General features: G+C 45.2%; 1 protein-coding gene across 1 annotated transcript in view; it reads left to right on the top strand.

The window, feature by feature from the left end:
- Positions 1–21295, top strand: part of LOC311426300 (E3 ubiquitin-protein ligase RNF38-like) — a 171474-nt gene that overhangs the window by 110265 nt on the left and 39914 nt on the right. Inside the window, exon 5 of the mRNA XM_084502652.1 lies at positions 8407–8620. Coding sequence (XP_084358778.1) covers positions 8407–8620 — 214 coding nt within the window. The remainder of the gene's footprint in view (positions 1–8406; positions 8621–21295) is intronic.

The following is a 21295-nucleotide window of genomic DNA, read 5'->3' as shown; positions in this document are numbered from 1 at the left end:
TAAGAGCAAGTGCCGGGTCCTGCATCCTGAGTTGGAAGGGACCCTTAAGGATCATCAAGTCCAACTCTACCCTCTCTGAGGCAGGCTCACGAGACTGCCACGGCACAGGCGTCTCCTGTTACGCAGAAGACGGAGGTTCCCTCCTCCGGCCAGGCAGCGGGAGGAGACCTAGATCAAGGGGGGGAATGGAGGCAGGTGCCTATTCGGGGTGGTAGGCGAGCCCTCTCTCTGCCCACCTCACCTTCTCATCTACCCTTAAATAATCGATATGAAGGACTAGAACAAGACAATCTGAATGACAAAGTAGATAAAAACCCGTCCCAGTTGGAGGGGGCACCTAAGACAAGGCGACCTACACATCACATTGCCACATCATCCTTCAAAAAAGAAAGAAGGGCTATTGTTATGGGGGGCTCCCTTCTGAAAGGGACAGAGGGACCAATATGCCGACCGGACCCAACCCGCAGAGAAGTCTGTTGCCTCCCTGGGGCTCGGGTGAGAGACTTTGCCAAGAAAGTCAAGCGCCTGGTACGGCCCACTGACTACTACCCGCTACTGGTCTTTCAGGCTGGTAGCGATGAAGTAGCAACGAGAAGTCCGAAGGCGATCAAAAGAGACTTTAGGGATTTGGGGCGACTACTTAGAGGATCAGGGGCGCAGGTGGTGTTTGCCTCTGTCCTTCCGATAGGGGGGATCGAAGCTGAAAGACGTACTGTTCACATAAACTCGTGGCTTCGAGACTGGTGTGACCGGCAGAATTTCGGTTTCTTTGATCATGGGAAGGTCTACGCTACACCGGGCCTGATGGCTGAGCCCTCCGTCTGAGTAGCCACACTGGCGACCGTGGCTGGAGATGCCGCACGAGATGCGGAGGCCACGGTTTTCTGCCTGGTCGATACCATGGTCAGGTTCTACGCAAGCAGGTTACAAGCACCGAAGGGAGAGGCAGCTGCAAAAGAGCGACGATGGGCCCCTCGCTCGCCCTGCCCGCGCGAACTGCCGCGCAAACTGCCACGCCCTTCGACGTGCCACGCCCTGTTTGCCCGTCCTGGTCGCCGCGCTCCTGGTCGCTCGCGCTCCCTAGGGGCAACTTTTAAACAGCCTGGGAGGGGGCGCTGCTGGCTCCGCCCTCGCCTCGTCAGCCTCCCTCGCAAGGACAGCCGGGTCCCGGCGGCTCCCCCGAGTGGCCTCGATGCCGGACAAAAAGCCCTGCTCGCCTCGGTCCCCTGCTCCGCTGCAGAACACGTCTGCCCCGGAGCCGATCGCCTCAGCAAAAGGCGATGTTTTGGTGGCAGTTTTCCTTCCGTCACCAAAAATTTTAAACTGAACCACTTCATGGTCACTATGACCGAGACGGCTGCCAATTGCCATGTCCCCCACAAGACCCTCTCTGTTTCTCCAGCAACAGATCTAGTTGGCTCCTTTAGCACCTGCACCAAGAAGTTATCATCTATGTGCTTTAGGAACCTCCTGGACTTGCTCGTGTCGGCCGTGTGGTGATCCCAGTTGACGTCTGGCAAGTTGAAGTCCCCCATAAGGACAAGGGGAGTTGATCTTGAGGCATCTCTTAGTTCTGCAAAGAATAATTCATCGGCATTGTCGTCCTGGCCAGGTGGTCTGTAATAGACTCCCACAACGACATCCCCTTTATTTTTTCATCCCTTAATCCTTACCTAGAGGCTCTAAACTTTGCCATCGCCAACTTGAAGTTCCACACAGTCCAGCCCCTTCTTCACATACATCGTCATCCCGCCACCTCACCTACCCTGCTTGTAACCAACTATTGCGACACACCAGCCACAGGACTCATCCCACCAGGTTTCGCCTATGCCTATGATGTCGTAGCTGTAGGACTGGGCCAAGACTTCTAGCTTGTCCATTTTATTCTTCATACTGCGTGTTTGTGTAGAAGCACTTCAAATGCGCCTCCCTACACGCAGCACCTTGTGGAGCAGACCAAAAGACTTTACTAGCACACAGTCCCTCTGATTCTAGCACACCATCCCTTAGCTTATCACTGGCGTGCCTGTTTTTTTTCCCTTTCCCCCTTCGACTCTAGTTTAAAGCCCTATCTATCAGCCCTGCCAACTCCAGAGCAAAAATCCTTATCCCTCTTTGAGAGAGGCATGTCCCATCTGGTGACAGCAGGCCTGGTGTCGCATAGACCTTCTCATGATCGAAAAACTCAAAGTTCTGCCTGTTGCACCAGTCCCGAAGCCACGTATTAATGTGATGAGTCTGCTTGTCAACATTGATCCCCCCTATCAGAAGGACAGAGGCAAACACAACCTGTGCCCCTGAACCTTTAACTAGTTTCCCTAAAGCCCTAAAGTCCCTTTTGATCGCTCTCGGACTTCTCGTTGCTACCTTGTCATTACCAGCCTGAAAGACCAGTAGCGGGTAGTAGTCGGTCGGCCATACCAGGTGCATGACTTTCTTAGCTAAGTCTCTCACCCAAGCCCCAGGGATGCAACAGACTTCCCTGTGGGTTGGGTCCAGTCAGCGTTTTGGGCCCTCTGTCCCTTTCAAAAGGGAGGTCCCCATGACAATAACCCTTCTTTCTTTCTTGACAGAAGATGTAGCAATGCAGGGAGTAGGTTGCCTTGCCTTAGGCACCCTCTCCAGCTGGGACAGGCTTTTGTCTACATCGTTGTTCTGACAGTCGTGTTCTAGAGCCTTTATCTGTGAAAGCAACATAATTGACGCTCAGGACGTATGTCTTGACACTGAGCAAGGTGTTTGGCACTTTGAAATTCATCCAAATACTAGTCAAAAGACTGTGCTTATATATTGGTCAAGGCTGTCCATGTTTAAGAACTGCTTGTGCTTTTGTAGAAGTAGATAAGGAGAATATAACTCTCCCTAGCAAAAATCATTCTAACTTTTGAATTTGTAACTTTGTTAGAATTGTCAGGTGTTATTTTTATATTTGGCACCAGTGGTATCCCACCAGTTGATCAAGTCTAACAATACAATGTAAACAAGATGCTAGTCATCACTGGTGGGATACACTTTTCGGGTGGTCGCCAATGGCAAATGGCATCCTCAATACATTGTGTCACCCAATCATAGTCATATTGATCTTAGTAGGTATAAGTCTTGTATTGTCTGTAATTATACTAATCTGGAACTGGAGAATGTTATACCAGATAGCCATGCTGACTTCTTTGTTGCAAGTCCATGGTATGGCATTAAGTTATCAGTACCAAGTTGGGAATCTTTGCTGTGAGTAAAAGAATTTACTAATCTTCTAGAAAAGGGGGGACTGAAGCCAGGGATAGAAGAATGGGGGCTTGCTTAATCGCTTTAAAATAGATATAGTTGAGCGTCTTTGCTTACTACTGTGAAAATTAACCAAAACAAGGAGTCTCCGAGCCCCTCACAGAAGATGTTTCCTGACAAAAATGGGGAACCTGTCTCAAAAACCAGCTGAGACCGACCTTGTGGTTTGGACAAGAGCCAAGGAACAGCTGAGTCTGTACAAAGGCAGGGGGTCAACTAGTGGTGATGAAGAGGAGTTATTGGACTTCATCCCCACGACCTTTCAGAACAGAGTCCCCCATGACGATAACCCTTCTTTCTTTCTTCTGTCAAGACAGAAAATGTAGCAATGCGGGGGGTAGTTTGCCTTGCCTTAGGCACCCTCTCCAAATGGGATGGGCTTTCATCTACATCGTTGTTTTGACTGTCATGTTCTAGAGCTTCATACCTGTTATATAAGGGTAGATGGGATGCCCAGCCTATCCCCGAGCAGTGGTCTCCCCCACCCTGGGCAGCTCTCCCATGACACCATATTGTATGGAATACCCCTTTGGCCAGTTCAGGTCAGCTGTAATGGTTCTGTCCCCTCCCAGCTCCTGCTGTACGCCCAGCTTGTACGCTGGCAGGACACTGCGAGAAACTGAGAAGTCCTTGGCTTAGTGTAAGCACTGCTCTGCAACAACTGAAACATCAGCATGGTATCAACATTATTCTCATCCTAAATCCCAAACACAGCACCATACCAGGTACTAGGAGGAAAATTAACACTTTCCTATCTGAAACCTGGACAGATGCACCAATGTTTTTAGTTGTTGTAGAGCAGTGCTTACATAGAGCCATGGACTTTTCTACTTCTTATGCTGCCCTACTAGCAAGGAGGTATTCTTAACTAATTGTTTAACCTTAGATAAAACCCGAAACACATTCAGGAGACATAGCAATAAGGACATGCTGGTTTGAACATCCAAAGGATATTCAAAATTCTGAAGAGCTATTGTAATTAGCTTGGAGCTTAAGAAGAAGACGAAGGAGTAAGGGAAGATGAAGAAGGGGAAAGTGTTCTCCCTTGTATCCCACACAGACTGGCTCTCCAAAGAGAAAAGGTATAGAGTGTAAGTGTTAATAGTTTCCAAGAGGTAGTTCCTGAAATACAAAGATGACAGAGTAGAAATACCAGATTATGCTCACAATGGGTAATTTTATCATATCAGAAAATAGTGTTGCACAGTACAATAAAGTGATAAAACTAAAAGAAACCTTAAACCAGCCCCAGAGATGATAAACAGAAAAAAGGACCATTCCATTCCCTCTCTACCAATCTGGAAACCGCAGATTTCCGTCCCTTTGATATGATATGGTATGTTGCATTTACCACCTTCCTTTCTTCTTTACCATAACAGTAATTTTTAACTAAGTACATTCAAAAAGTCGCTGCTTCAAAGAAATTAAAGAACTTGAAGAACACAGATCAAGACTCGTCAGTTATGAACAGCTTGTGATGGCTGTTCCTGCCTAAAGATTGTACTCAGTATCTGTTCTTCTATTTCCATCTGACCTACTTTAGTTCAGCCGGACACTCTGTGAAGTGAAAGCTTGTAAATGATTTTGGTTGTCAGGGACTGTCACTTACTTATTTTATACATAACCTAGCACAGTGTATGGAAGAAAAAAGTTGAAGTGCATCTTCAATATAGGTATTTAACAATTTATATGAAGTTCTGTTGGGATACTCTGAGGTTTGATAAATTATTTTTAAATAGCTCTACAAAGTAAAAAAAATATTTTGCTTCTGATGTTGCTGCTTTCAGAGAATTTTTGTTCTACCCGACTGGGGTAGAAAAACATCAAAGAATCAATGCAAAAAAACACCAACCCTGCATTCTTCTATTTCTCTCTAGAAGTAGCCTTAAAATAAGCTACTCTGAAGATCAGTGTTGATCATAATTAGGAAATCTGCTTAATTGTTCGTACAATAAATTGGTACTTGAATTAGTAACTCTACTTTCCTCCTACAATTCTTGTAAACATAAGTCCTTGCATATGTTTTATATTGCAGTCATTGGGAGCATGTGCCAAGGAAGGTCATGGAGCAATTCATCCCAACTTCCATCACACAGCATGTACAGGAAAACTAGGTGATCAGACCCAGTCACCATGGGTTTATGAAAAGCAGGTCCTGCCTGACTAATCTGACCTCCTTCTAAGATGATCCACTTAGTGGATGAGGGAAAGGTTGTGGATGTTGTTTATGTAGAGTTCAGCAAGGCATTCGATACTGCTTCCCACAGCCTTCTGGAGAAACTGGATGCTCACGCTTTGGACGGATGTACTCTTTGCTGGGTAAAAAACTGGCTGGATGGCTGGGCCCAAAGGGTCATGGTGAATGGAGTTAAATGGGGGTAGCAGCTGGTCACAAGTGGTGCTTTTCAGGCCTCAGTATTGGGGCCAGTTTTGTTTAACATTTTTATCAATGATTTTGATGAGTGGATTGAGTGCACCCTCAGTAAGATTGCAGACAACACCAAGTAGGGTGGGAGTGTTGATCTGCTTGAGGGTAGGAAGGCTCTGCTGAGCGATCTGGATAGGCTGGACCGATGGGCTGTATCCAACTGTATGGCATTCAACAAAACTAAATGCTGGGTGATGCACTTGGATCATAATAGCTCCATGTAGTGGTATAGGCTTGGGGAAGGGTGGCTGGAAAATTGCCTGGCAGAAAAGGACCTGGGGGTATTGGTCGACAGCCACCTGAACAGCCAGCAGTATGCCCAGGTGGCCAAGAAGGCCAATGGCATCCTGGCTTGTATCAGAAGTAGTGTGGACAGCAGGACTAGGGAAGTGATTGTCCCTTGGCACTGATGAGACGCACCTTGAGTACTGTGTTCAGTTTTGGGCCTCTCACTACAAGAAGGGTTTCAAATTGCTGGAATGCATTCCAGAAGAGCAACAAAGCTGGTGAAGGGACTAGAAAACAAGTGTTGTGCAGAGCAGCTGAGGGACTGGAGCTGTTTAGTCTGGAAAAGAGGAGGATGAGGGGAGACCTCATTGCCATCTACAACTACCTGAAAGGAGGTTGCAGTGAGGAGGATGTGGATCTCTTTTCTCTGGTGACAAGTGATAGGACACAAGTTGCACATGGGGAGGTTTAGATTGGGTGTCAGGAAGAATTTTTTCATGGAAAGGGTTGTTAGGCATTGGAACAGGCTGTCCAGGGAGGTGGTGGAGTCACCATACCCATACCTAGAGGTATTTAAGAGATACGTGGGCATGGTTCATATATGCATCAATTTTGTGTTTGTTTTTTTTTTTATTCCATTTTTTTATTTTTATTTTAAGTATGAAATAACATCTTTAGAGTCATAAGTAGAATACTACAAAGAAAAAAGAACGTCTACTGCCTTAAGTATTATCTGCTCTAGGATTAGAATCAGACAGAGGAAAGAAAATTGTCCTAATGCAAAACATTAAATGGGTGGATCATTATTAGAATAATGTAGAGGGGGACAATGATACAATCTATGAGTATGACTAATCTATGACAGACTATGATACAGGCATGAGAGCATTTGAACTACTGTGGTAGTACCTTTCTCTGTCTCCTCCACCCCTTCTATCTTCAGTAGCAAAACTGGATCCAGCTTGAGAAATGTCAGGGTTACGTAGTGAGTTGCCAACAGGTTTCAGAGTTGTTTGATGATAACAAAGGTAATGCTGAAAGCTGAGAATCTTTGGTTCTGTTCCAGGATGTGTTGAAAAGGATGTGCTCTAGTTGTCACAGACCTTTTTTGTTTTGTTTGTTTGTTTGTTTTTTTTGTGTGTGTGTTTGTTTTTTTCCTGCTGTTTGGCTCATTCAGCCTGCTCCATACTCAGGGTAGCACTTCCCATGTCATTTGAACATGCAATGGATAATTTTGTTATTTGTGAAGACTGAAAGGCATGTTGTAGAATCAGGTGGGGGACTGTAGGATAGTCTCTACTTAGTTTGTTCTCAGACCAAATTTATAAGAAATGCCATGTAAGTCACTTCATAAAAACTTTTTTTAATGGCCAAGTTTTTACTTGTGTGCTTCATGAATATATTCTCAAATCCCAAGTCTCTAAATTGCTTACTCTAACTAAGCAGATGTTCTAGCTTCAGTTGATCTAAATGTCAGTCACCAATCATAAAATAGAAATATTACCACAGTTACAACTTGCTAGGGTCTTCTAAAGGTAATTTTTGTGAAGCACTGGGGTGTAGTGATGGTCATGTGTAAGAGCTAAGGAAATATTTTAATAGCAGCCTATTGTTTTGTCTGCTGTCACTAGGTGAGCCATTGTTCTTTACCCTGGATATGGCAGGAACTCTGGGGGAATCTGATCATGTGATTAAAGATTCTTGTGTAATATAAATATGTGGAAGTCAACTAAACTTTGCATTCTTGTTTTTAACGTTTTTAAACCCTACAACAAAGGGTTTTAGTGTTTCTGAACCCTTAGTTCAACAGGGGGAGTGCAAAGTCCTGAAACTGTGAAGGAATAATCCCAGGCACTAGTTCATGATGGGAATCAACCAGCTGGAAAGCAGCTTTGCAGAAAAGGATCTGGGGGTGCTGGTGGACAACTTGAACTTCCACCTGAACATCAGGAAACACTTCTTTACTGTGCAGGTGATGGAGCACTGGAACAGGTTGCCTAGAGAGGTTGTGGAGTCTCCATCCTCAGAGATATTCAAGAGCCATCTGGACATAGTCCAAGAAAATCAGGTCTAGGTGAGCAGGGAGCAACCTGCTTGAGCAGGGAGGTTGGACAAGATGACCCCTAGAGGTCCCTTCCAGCCTCAGCCATTCTGTGATTTTGTGAATCGAGTGCTCAAATGTCTTTTTAAAAGGTTTTGTGAAGGTAATATTTCTTTTTAAATGCTTCTTCTGGTTTCCTCTTTTGTGTTAAGCTCTACTTAAGTACTCTTATATTGAAATATGCGTTAGTGCTTTTTAGGGCTTTCAGCAGTTTTCTTAATGATCATATGCCACGCTAACATACCTGGTTTAGCAGAACTTTCCAGCATAAAAATATCCTTACTATTGAGTTCTTTGTGCTTCCTGTTATAAGTGCCACAAACTTTTCTTAATGTGATCTTTCATCTTTCTTTTAATGTGTTTTCAGTCCTCCTGTTCACCGTCAGAGAGCAAGAAGGGATCGTCTGTCTCGACATAATTCTATTAGCCAAGATGAAAACTATCGCCATCTCTCCTATGGACAGCAGCAAGCAATAGAAGATCCCCAAACTTTTCACCCTCCAAATATATCCCATCATATGTTGCACCCAGCTGCTCACCCACCACAGCAGAATTCAATGATGGTTGATATTCATGATCAGGTAAGAGTGTGTTGAGAACATGGATGCAAATAACTCTGTGTATGCCTCCCCAAAGAGAGCAAATCAGTGAACTGTCCTTGACAATTTAGTTGGTGTCGTGGTTTAACCCGGCCGGCAGCTAAACACCACGCAGCCGTTCGCTCACCCTCCCCCCTCCCTCTCTGGGACGGGGGAGAGAAATGGAAAGTGAAGCCCGTGAGTTGAGATAAAGACAGTTTAATAAGACAGGAAAATAATAATAACAAAATAATAATAACAATAATAACAATAATGTTACAATGGTGATAATAGGAAAGTAATAATAATATGTACAAACAAGTGATGCACAATGCAATTGCTCACCACCCGCTGACCGATACCCAGCCTAACCCCGAGCAGTCCGGCCCCCTCCCCCCGGCTAGCCACCCCTATATATTGTTTAGCATGACGTCAGATGGTATGGAATACCCCTTTGGCTAGTTTGGGTCACCTGTCCTGGGTCTGTCCCCTCCCAGCTCTTACTGCACCCCCAGCCTGCCTGTTGGCAGGACAGAGCAAAAGGCTGAGATGTCCTTGGCTTGGTATAAGCACTGCTCTGCAGCAATTAAAACATCGGGGTGTTATCAGCACTCTTCTCATCCTAAGTCAAAACACAGCATTCCACCAGCTACTAGGAAGAAAATTAATTCTGTTCTAACTGAAACCAGGACAGTTGGCAATGGAGACCATAACACTTAACTCCTATTAATCCTCCTGTAAAACATATTCTTAGTAGCATGAGTATACAGATTTGCAGCATTCAGTGAAAACTGATACATTTGTAATTCAAGTGAAAAAATATAGACTCTAATAGAAAAAAGTGAGTTAACAATCTGTTAGTGTATGGCAGGCACAGTTCTGAAGGTCTCTGCATCCCACATTTGAAATGTGACACTTCTGTGAGAAACACCTTGGGGCCAATCACATAGGTTAAGGTAAGGATCTCAGTGAAGTAGCATTTTTTTATTTTCGCGATTGCAATGGCGGGCATCCTACAAGCAGGAGCACGCCTACTAGTTACATAGCACAGTTTATATACTTTATTTCCTCGACGACCAGGACCCTCCCCTGTTTCCCCATTGACTGGGCAGTCCAGGTTCACAACCTATCTGATGCTTTACAGATAATACTTGCAAAAACATTTTTATTCCCACACTTCTGCTTCTGAAGTTAATTCAGTTTACAGTAATGGTATAGTAATAATGTATTTTCCTTCACTGCATATGAAGTACATTCCTTAACTTAAAGTGCTTTCTTATGTAGTTGTCATGTAAAAGGTGACTTATCCCTGTCCTGGTTTCAACTAGGACAGAGTTAATTTTCTTCCTAGTAGCTGTTATGGTGTTGTGTTTGGGATTTAGGATGAGAATAATGTTGATATCACACTGATGTTTTAGTTGTTGCAGAGCAGTGCTTACACCAAGCCAAGGACTTTTCAGCTTCTCACTCTGTCCTGCAAGCAAGGAGGCTGGGGGTGCAGCAGGAGCTATGAGGGGACAGACCCAGGACAGCTGACCCAAACTGGCCAAAGGGGTATACCATATGGTGTCATGCTGAACAATTATATGGAGGGGCTGCCCAGGGTGGGGGGAACCACTGCTCGGGGATGGGATGGGATCGGTCAGTGGGTAGTGAGTAACTGCATTGTGCATCACTTGCTTTGTACATATTATTATTATTACTATTATAATTATTGTTTCTCTTCTTTTTTTTGTCCTATTAAACTATCTTTATCTCAACCCACCAGCTTTTACTTTTTTTTTCCTGATTCTCTTCCTGCACCCTACTCCAGAGGGAAGGTGAGCGAACAGCTGTGTTGTGCTTAGCTGCCTGCCAGGTTAAACCACAACAGTTTTTTGGCACCCAAAATGAGTCATGAAGGATTGAGATAACAACAGATCTGACCAGAGTGTGTTAAAAAAAAAACAAAACAAAAAACAACTGTTGTAGTCATTAGATCAGTTTAATAGTTGATAATCACAACGTTGATTCTTTTGGTAGCAGGTCTGCTGTGCCTGTTTTTTGTTTTTTGAATTGAGTTATATAGCACATTACTTACTGTATGTGTTCCCTGTTGTGCCGTTTATCATTTCTGGGGGTTGGTGAGACAGGGAACAAGATGAAGGATGTTGATTCCATAGGTCTTAGCCAGCACAATGATATGTCAATGACCCCAAAGATAAAGGGGTAAAAGACTGTATGCATAGATAATGGAACCAGCAAGAACTGGCTTGACTGCTGAAGTCTGTCAAGAAAGGAAAGGTCAGAAGTTTAGCAGCAAGGAAGTCTCCAGTATGCATGCGAATAGCTTTGATCTTTCCTGTAGGCCCCCTTTAGGTACTGGAAATCTACTATATGGTGTCCTTGGAGCCGCCTTTTCTCCAGGCTGAACAAACCTAACTCCCTCAGCGTGGAATTAGTCTAATGACTAGCAAGTTTTAATATCATAAGCCAGTGTTACACAGTACAACAAAATAATAACCTTAAACCAGTGATGCAGTGAAAACTCAATAACCAAAATTATTAAGTAGGCATTCTTTATTACGGTGCTGGGGGTGTGGGGGATAGCTCCGCCTACCACAGACACCCCAAGGGTTACTGGCAGTGTGCTTATATTAGTGGGACAAATACATAGTCATTTCTTTTCCCATAAGTCTCTTGCATATTCATCAAGTCTCCGAAGAATCATTAACATAGGTTCCCGCCCCTATTCGCATGCATACTGGAGTCCTTGGGTGGTCATCTGGCATACTCTGGTGGTCTTCTGATGAAGGCCAGGAGACTTCCTTGCTGCTAAACTTCTGACCTTTCCTTTCTTGACAGACTTCAGCAGTCAAGCCAGTTCTTGCTGGTTCCATTATCTATGCATACAGTCTTTTAGTATACATACAGTCTTTTAATCCCTAGAAGACAAGGACTTCTCAACTTCTCGCTCTGTCCTGCCAGCGGGCAGGCTGGGGATTCAGCAGGAGCTGTGAGGGGACAGACCCAGGACAGCTGACCAAACTGGCTAAAGGGGTATTCCATACCATATTACGTCATGCTAAACAATATATAGGGGTGGCTAGCTGTGGTGGGGGGACAGTTGCTCGAGGAGAGGCTGGGCACCAGTTAGCAGGTGGTGAGCAATTGTACTGTGTATCACTTATTTTGTCCATATTATCATTATTATCATTATTATTATTATTATTATTATTATTTTATTTTCAGTCCTAATAAACTGTCTCTATCTGAACCCACAGGCTTCACTTTCCTGATTCTCTCCCCCATCCCAGAGAGGGAGGGGGGAGAGCAAGTGAACAGCTGTGTGGTGCTTAGCTGCCGGCTGGGTTAAACCACAACAGTCATTTTGGCGCCCAACGTTGTGCCAGGAAGGGTTGAGATAACAACAGATCTGACTAGAGTGTTTTAAAACAAGATTCTGATAAGCATTACATCAGCTTAATACTTACTAATCACAATGCCGATTTTTGTTATCACAAGTCTGATGTGCCTGTTTTCCGAATTGAGTTATATAGCACATTACTTAGTGTATGTGTTCCCTGTCGTGTTGTTTATCAGTTCTGGGGGTTTGTACAGGGTTATTATTTTGCTGTACTTTGTAACATTGGCTTATGATATGATAAAATTACTGGCCATGGGACTAATCTGGTATTTGTACTCAGCATTGTCATCAACTCCATACTTTGGTAACCCTACCTCAGAAACTATTAATAATTACACCTTTCATGCTTTTTCTTCAGGGAGCCAATCTATGGAGGGGACAGGGGAGATGTTTTTTCCCATTTGTTCACTATCCCTTTCTTCTCCTCCAGACGAGTTATGGTAGCTTTCCAAAACTTCGAATATCCTTGGGATGTTCAGACCAGCATGCTATGTCTCCTGAATGCACTTCAGGTTTTGTTTAAGGTTAAACAAATACATAAGAGTGTCAACCAGAGATGTGTCCTGAGGCAGGATAGGTATGAGTGGCAGGGAGAGTGGGAGAATATGGGCAGGCACCTAGAGCAGTGGGCACCTCCAAAGCTTTGGAAATTCACCCCTGAACAACTGCAAAATCCTAAAAAACTGGCAGAATGCTTGAAAAAGGTGTGTCATCACCTTGGCAATTCCAAAGAGACACAAGTCAATGCATTGTGCTGGGGCTTGGCCTATGCTTACCGAGCTGCACTCCATGCCAGTATAACCCCAGTAACAGGCCCAGTGGCCACTCCAAGCCCTAAAACGGACCCCAAGGCTGAGCCAGGGAAACAAACTGTATCAGGGTCGGTTGCAGCCATAACCAAGGTGAAAAGATGGTTTAGAGAGTCAGGTTGTATAGAATGCAGAGAGTCTTCTGCTAGGTCTGGCTATAGAGAAGACGAGGCTGGGCCATCAGAGGAGCAGGAGGATGAAGACGAAGATGTCACAAAATGTCCTCCAGACACAAAAATGAAGATTCTGACCAGGATTAGGGGGGCCCTGCCTCCAGCCAGGGGGATGAAAGGGACAATCGGGTTTATTGGACTGTGTGGATTTGATGGCCTGGCACATCAGATGCACAGAAGTATAAGGCTTTAGTAGATATCGGTGCACGGTATACTGTAATGCCATCAGGATATAAAGGGCCTGGACCAATCTGTAGTTATGGGGTGATGGAGGGATCTCAGCAGTTGACTGTATTGGAGGCTGAAGTGAGTCTAACTGGGAATGAGTGGCAGAAGTACCGTATCGTGACTGGCCAGGATCTCAGGAGAGGATATTTCAAGGACCCAAAAGGGTTCCAGTGGGCTTTTGGCATAGCTGCCATAGAGACAGAAGACATTAAGACATCAGTCTACAACTTCCTCGTAACGGGGTGTCGAGAGGCAGGAGACCTTTTCTCCATTAACACCAGTGACAGGACCCATGGGAACGGGGTTAAGCTGAGGCAGGGGAAATTTAGGCTTGACATCAGGAGGGGGTTCTTCACAGAGAGGGTGGTTGCACACTGGAACAGGCTCCCCAGGGAAGTGGTCACTGCACCGAGCCTGTCTGAATTTAAGAAGAGATTGGACTGTGCACTTAGTCACATGGTCTGAACTTTTGGGTAGACCTGTGCGGTGTCAAGAGTTGGACTTGATGATCCTTAAGGGTCCCTTCCAACTCAGGATATTCTATGATTCTATGATTCTATGATTAAACAGTTGTCTACCTTGCTCAGTCTCTCAGAGGACCCTTCTGTTGTGGGGCTGCTGAGGGTCGAAGAACAGCAAGTGCCAATCGCTACCACAACTGTGCACTGGCAGCAATATCGCACCAGCCGAGACTCCCTGATTCCCATCCATAAGCTAATTCATCAACTGGAGAGACAAGGAGTGATCAGCAAGCCTCATTCACCTTTCATTAGTCCCATATGGCCAGTGCGAAAGTCTAATGATGAGTGGAGGCCAACAGTGGACTATCGTGGCCTGAATGAAGTCACGCCACCACTGAGTGCTGCAGTGCCAGACATGCTGGAACTCCAGTACAAACTGGAATAGAAGGCAGCCAAGTGGTACACCACAATTGATATTGCTAATGCATTTTTCTCCATCCCTCTAGCAGCAGAGTGCAGGCCACAGTTTGCTTTCCAATGGGAGGGCTGTCCAATACACCTGGAATCGGCTGCCCCAGGGGTGGAAACACAGCCCTACCATTTGCCATGGACTAATCCAATCTGCGCTGGAGCATGGGGAAGCTCCTGAACACCTGCAGTACATCGATGACATCATTGTGTGAGGTGACACAGCAGAGGAAGTTTTCGAGAAAGGGAAGAAAATAGTCCAAACCCTTCTGAAGGCTGGTTTTGTCATAAAACAAAATAAAGTCAAAGGACTTGCATGAGAGATCCAGTTTTTAGGAATAAAATGGCAAGATGGACGCCGTCAAATCCCAATGGATGTGATCAACAAAATAACAGCTATGTCTCCACCAACTAGCAAAAAAGAAACGCAGACTTTCCTAGGTGTTATGGGGTTTTGGAGAATGCACGTTCCAAATTACAGTCTGATTGTAAACCTGCTCTACCAAGTTACTCGTAAGAAGAATGAATTTGAAAGGGGCCCTGAGCAACGACAAGCCTTTGAACAAATCAAGCAGGAAATAGTTCATGCAGTAGCCCTTGGGCCAGTCCGAGCAGGACCAGATGTAAAGAATGTGCTCTACACCGCAGCCGGGGAGAATGGTCCCACCTGGAGGCTCTGGCAGAAAAAGCCTGGGGAAACTCAAGGTCGACCCCTGGGGTTTTGGAGTCGGGGATACAGAGGATCTGAGGCCTGCTACACTCCAACCGAAAAGGAGATACAGGCAGCATATGAAGGAGTTCGATCTGCTTCGGAGGTGGTCGGTACTGAAGCGCAGCTCCTCCTGGTACCCCGACTGCCAGTACTAGGCTGGATGTTCCAAGGAAGGGTCCCCTCTACATATCATGTAACTGATGCTACATGGAGCAAGTGGGTTGCACTGATTACTCAGCAGGCTCGAATAGGAAAACCCAGTCGCTCAGGAGTATTGGAAGTGACTATGGACTGGCCGGAAGGCAAATACTTTGGGATATCATCAGAGGAGGAGGTGGGTCGTGCTGAAGAAGCCCCACTGTACAACAAGCTACCAGAAAATGAGAAGCAATATGCCCTGTTCACTGATGGGTCCTGTTGTATTGAGGGAAAGCATTGGAGATGGAAGGCTGCTGTATGGAGTCCTACATGATGAGTTGCAGAAGCTGCTGAGGGAGAAGGTGAATCGAGTCAGTTTGCAGAAGTGAAGGCCATTCAGCTGGCTTTAGTTATTGCTGAACAAGAAAAGTGGCCAGTTCTCTATCTCTCTAGTGATTCATGGATGGTAGCAAATGCCCTGTGGGGGTGGTTACAGCAATGGAAGCAAAACAACTGGCAGTGCAGGGGGAAACCCATCTGGGCTGCTGCATTGTGGCTGCCCGGGTAGAGAACCTGGCTGTAAAGGTACACCATGTAGATGCTCATGTGCCCAAGAATCGGGCTACTGAAGAACATCAAAACAACCAGCAGGTGGATCAGGCTGCTAAGATTGAAGTAGCTCAGGTAGACCTGGATTGGCTGCATAAAGATGAATTATTTATAGCCCGATGGACCCATGACACCTCAGGCCATCAAGGTAGAGATGCAACATACAGATGGGCTCGTGATCGAGGGGTGGACCTGACCATGGACGCTATAGCACAGGTTATTCATGATTTTGAAACATGTGCTGCAGTCAAGCAAGCCAAACGGTCAAAGCCTCTTTGGTATGGAGGACGATGGCTGAAATATCAATATGGAGAGGCCTGGCAGATTGATTACATGACACTCCCTCAAACCCGCCATGGCAAGCGCCACATACTTACAATGGTGGGAGCAACCACTGGATGGCTGGAAACATATCCTGTGCCCCATGCCACTTTCTGGAACACTATCCTGGGCCTTGAAAAGCAAGTCCTATGGCAACATGGCACACCAGAATGAATTGAGTAAAGGACTATTGTGGTTTAACCCAGCCGGCAGCTAAACACCTCAAAGCCGTTCACTCACCTTCTCCCCTCCCTTTCTGGGATGGGAAGAGAAACGAGAAACTGAAGTCTGTGGGTTTAGATAGAGACAGTTTATTAGGACAGAATATATAACAATAATAATAATAATAATAATAATAATAATAATAATGTGTACAAAACAAGTGATGCACAATATAATTGCTCACCACCCGCTGACCGATGCCCAGCCTAACCCCGAGCAGCCAGCCCCTCCATTCCAGCTAGCCACCCCTACATATTGTTCAGCATGATGTCAGATGGTATGGAATACCACCTTTGGCCAGTTTGGGTCAGCTGTCCTGGGTCTGTCCCCTCCCAGCTCCTGCTGCACCCCCAGCCTGCCTGCTGGCAGGACAGAGCAAGAAGCTGAGACATCCTTTGCTTGGTGTAAGCACTGCTCTGCAACAATTAAAACATCAGTGTGATATCAACATTATTCTCATCCGAAATCAAAAACATAGCACCCTACCAGCTACTAGGAGGAAAATTAACTCTATCCTCACTAAAAACAGTACAAACACCTTCCTTGAAGGGATACCTTTCCTTCACACCTGACAGAACACACCTCCAGAGGGTGAAGATTTGTGCTCCATTTCCAATTGCTTTGTCAATGCCTGGGTCCCTAGCAAGGGATCCCAGCTGCCTGGCTTCCCTGCCCTCTAATTCCAGACTATTGGCTCCAGTGTCCCAGCACCGGAGCAGCCAGGTGACAAGGTGCTCACCTGGATGATGACTGAAATCTTTTCACATGTCTCGTAGCTCACGCTGGTATAGGCCTTGGGTAGTTATTGATGCTCTTAAGATATCATCCTCTTCATCTTCCTTTTCCTCTGATGGCCCAGCCACTTCATTGTAGCCTGCTTCATCTTCTTCTTTCTCCCTAGTGTGAGTAGGAGTTCCTCTGCTTTCTAAACGTCCTTACTTTCTCATCCATTGTTTCATATTGGATACATGAGCAACTGACACTGGCACAGTTTTCCTTGCCCAGCCTTGGGGCCTTCCACATGGGTTGGAGTGACCACAGTGCTTGGAGTGGGTTGCAGGGTTTGTAGGGTCTGCAGGGTTTGTCTCTGGGGTTATAGTGGCATTGATTGTGGATTGGTAAGCATAGGCTAAGTGGCCAAGTGGCAGCACGTTGCAGTGATTTGTGTCTCTTTAGAATTGCCAGGGTGATGACACACCTTTTTAAAGCATGCTGCCATTTTGGGGGGATTTTGCAGTTGTTCAGGGGTGAAGTTCCAAAGCATGGGAGCTGCACACTGCTCTAGGTGCCTGCCCATATCCTCTCCATTCCCCTGTGTAAGAAAGAGAACAGGGAGGGCAGAAAACTGGGATGGCTTTGCAAGGACCTGCTGGTTAGACTGAAGAGCATGAAGGAAAGGGCATGTGGCCTGGGAAAAGTACAAGAATGCTGTCCGGATATGCAGGGATGGGATCAGGATAGCCAAGGCACAAATGGAGCTGAGCTTGGCAAAGGATGCAAAGAATAACAAGAAAGAATTCTACAGGTACATTGGACAGAAAGGAAAGGCCAAGGAGAGTGTACCCCCTCTGATGGGCGAGAAGGGAGAACTGGTAACCACAGACATGGAGAAGGCTGAGGTAGTCAACAACTTATTTGCCTCAGTCTCCACTGCCAGTCAGGTTTCCCACGTCTCTCATTACCCTGAAATCATAGATGGAGCCTGGGGAAGCAGAGTCCCTCCCAATGTAAGCAAAGAACAGGTTTGAAAACACCTGATGAAACTGAACAGGTACAAGTCTATGGGGCCCGATGACATGCATCCAAGGGTCCTGAGGGAACTGGCTGATGGAATTACCAAAACTCTCTCCATCATATTTGAAATGTCCTGGCAGTCAGGCAAAGTCCCTGGTGAGTGGAAAAAGGGAAACATCACTCCCCTTTTTAAAAAGGGTAGAAAGGAGGACCCGGGGAACTACAGACCAGTAGAACTACAGACCTCACCTCTGTTCCTTGGAAGATTGTGGAAAAGATCCTCCTGGAAGCAGTGTCAAGGCAGATGCAAGCCAAGGAAGTGATCCAAGACAGACAGCATGGCTTCACCAAGGGCAAATTGTGCCTGACCAATCTGATGGCCTTCTTTGATGCATCAGCTGTCAAAAGAAGACCGACTGATGTCATCTACCTGGACTTCTGCAAGGCCTTTGACATGGTCCCACATGACATCCTGGTCTCCAAATTGGAGAGAGATGGATTTGATAGGTGGACCATTCAGGAGACAAGGAATTGGCTTGAAGGTCGCACCCAGCCAATTTGCAGATGACACTGAGCTGAGTGGTGTGGTTGATACAATAGAAGGAAGGGATGCCATCCAAAGGGACCTGGACAAACATGAGAATTGGGCCCATGTGTACCTAATGAGGTTCAACAAGTCTAAGCACAAGGTGCTGCACTGGGGTCGGGGCAATCCCAGATGTGAGTTAGTGAAGGTGGTGAATCCCAAACTGGGTGAAGAACTGAGTGAGAGCAGCCCTGCTGAGAAGGGAGGTGGTGGAGTCCCTGTCCCTGGGGGTGTTTAAGAAAAGGTTGGACGTGGTACTTAGTTACATGGTTTAGCGGATAATATTGGTGGTAGGGGGATGGTTGGACCAGATGATCTTGGAGGTCTTTTCCAACCTTTCTGATTCTATGATTCTGAAGTAAGTCTTCTGAACAACAACAACAACAAAAAAGTGACCACTTTTGAATATGCAAGGTTACTGGAATTTTCCATTGTAAAAACACAACTTTATTTCTCACATTATTATTAGTAGTAGTAGTAGTAGTAGTAGTAGTAGTAGTCTTCCCTTTCTGTCCTATTAAACTGTCTTTAGCTCAACCCACAAGCTTTTAACTTTTTTTTTCCAGATTCTCTCCCCCATCCCACTGGGGTGGAGGGTGAGTGAATGGCTGTGTGGTGCTTAGCTGCCATCGGGTCTGAGACCGAGTCAAATGTTTGCCTGTTTCAGAGTCCTGCTAAGGGTTTTCACTGAGACAGTTTCACGAAGTTAAAAGTATTTAGTAAGGTGACAGATATAATGGATTTGGAATTGCCACTGATACATGCACTTACTGGAATAGGATTAATATATGATGATAGTGCCAGCAAAACGCTATCCCGGCTATTCTTCACCGAAGGGTGAAGGCACAGAGCTTAACAAGAAGGCTTCCCTGTCTTGGTGGAGGAAAAGGAGCACAGCCCGTCAACTGCCTCTTCTAGGTTTCCTATTATTTCTTCCCCCCCCCCCGGCTCTTTTTTTTTTTTTCTTTCTTTCTTTTTTTTCCCCCCTAACACTAGCTCTTAACACTAACTCTTCTTTTATATCCTAACCTTATCTGTTCCTCCCCTGGGGTGACGTTTAGCACAATTTGAGTGGAGAGTCGAGTACTATAGTCATATATGTTTGGCATGTACTTAATTAAGCTCATTATCATATCCAGGGGTGTGAACTTTAATATTCATTTTACAAATAAGCAAAACGTTTTGTTATGGGCACCATGTCCTTCAAGATTCTGTTCTGTTGTGAAAACAGGGCCATCCTTCTACTGCAAGACTCCCTCCTCCTTCTGTAACCTCTCATACAAAGCCTGTTGTTGTAGTTTAATCTAGTAGGCAGCTAAGCACCATACAGCTGTTTGCTCACCCTCACCCCCCAGTAGGGTGAGGGAGAGAATCAGGAGGGAAAAAAAGTAAAAGCTCATGGATTGAGATAAAGACAGTTTAACAGGACAGAAAGGAAGAGAAATAATAACAATAATTATGATATTAATAATAATAATAGTAGAATGTACAAAGCAAGTGGTGCACAATGAAATTACTCATCACCTGCTGACCAATGTTCATCCCAATCCCTGAGCAGTGGTCCCCCCACCCTGGTCAGCCAACCCTGTTCTATTGTTCATCATGACATCATATGGTAGACAATATCCCTTTGGCCAGTTTGGGTCAGCTGTCCTGGTTCTGTCCCCTCCCAGCTTCTTCTGTACCCCCAGCCTCCTCACTGGCAGGGCAGTATGAAAAGCTGAAAAGTCCTTGTCTTAGTGTAAGCACTGCTTAGAAACAACTAAAACATCAGAGTGTTATCAGCATTATTCTCATCCTAAATCCAAAACACAACACCATACCAACTACTATGAAGAAAATTAACTTTATCCCAGCCAAAACCAGGACAATATCCACCCCTTATTCTACACCATCTATACCATGCTTATTATGGTACACCATACCAGCTACTAGGAGGAAAATTAACTCTATCCCAGCTGAAACCAGGACACCTGCAGACGTCTATCTACACAGTTTGCATAAGAGAGAAACAAAAAGAAGCTGCTCAACTCCCATTTGCCCAAGGCCAGTGCTTATCAGTAACGCTAACAAGTCTGACTGTTCTCCACAGTAGCTTAAATATATTATTTAAAAATAGAATATACAATTTGTGTAATTGCCTAGGTAACAGCAAAACTAATGATAATATCATCTCATCACTAAATTATTAATTCTAGCCTCAACTAGTTCCTTAAATGGCATGAGAAAATAATTTGAAGTTAGCCCAGAAAAATAAGTTAGGTCTTCCCTAAGACAGGAAGAGGAGTAGAATTCCATAACTGAGGCTCTTTAAAGGAAACTGTCCTCTTGATATAGCCTTTTCTTGTTCAAATCAGTGGACTGTGGCCCAGGTGTGTTTCTTGCTAAGCAGTTACATTCATTAACTGCATACAGAGCTGGTCATTCAGGTATCCAGGTTCCAAACTGCTAGGTCGAAAATGCAACTTTTACAACACAGCTTATAAAGTGATTTGCTTTCAGTACAGCAGCAGATCACTGATGTATTTTTTGTGCAGAGCACTGCTCAATAAGAAAGTATCTGCACCTAGAGCAGAGGACACAGGTTAAAGTTAATAGTCTTTCTGACCATGTCACAGACTTCAAGAGTATCTGAACTACTGAGTTACTTCAGTATCTCAAAATAAAAATACAATTTGTGTTTGTTGTTGGGTAATCAGACTTGAATCATCTTGAGAAATGATTGTTCTATGGAGTTGCCACCTGGAGTACTATGTCCATTTCTGGGCCCCCCAGCACAAGAGAGACCTAGACATACTAGGTAGGGTCTAA

The sequence above is a fragment of the Aythya ferina genome (assembly GCF_964211825.1).
Source record: "Aythya ferina genome assembly, chromosome: W".
Lineage (NCBI taxonomy): Eukaryota > Metazoa > Chordata > Aves > Anseriformes > Anatidae > Aythya > Aythya ferina.
The sequence above is the reverse complement of the archived record's forward strand: the minus strand, read 5'-3'. Positions and strand labels throughout refer to the sequence as shown.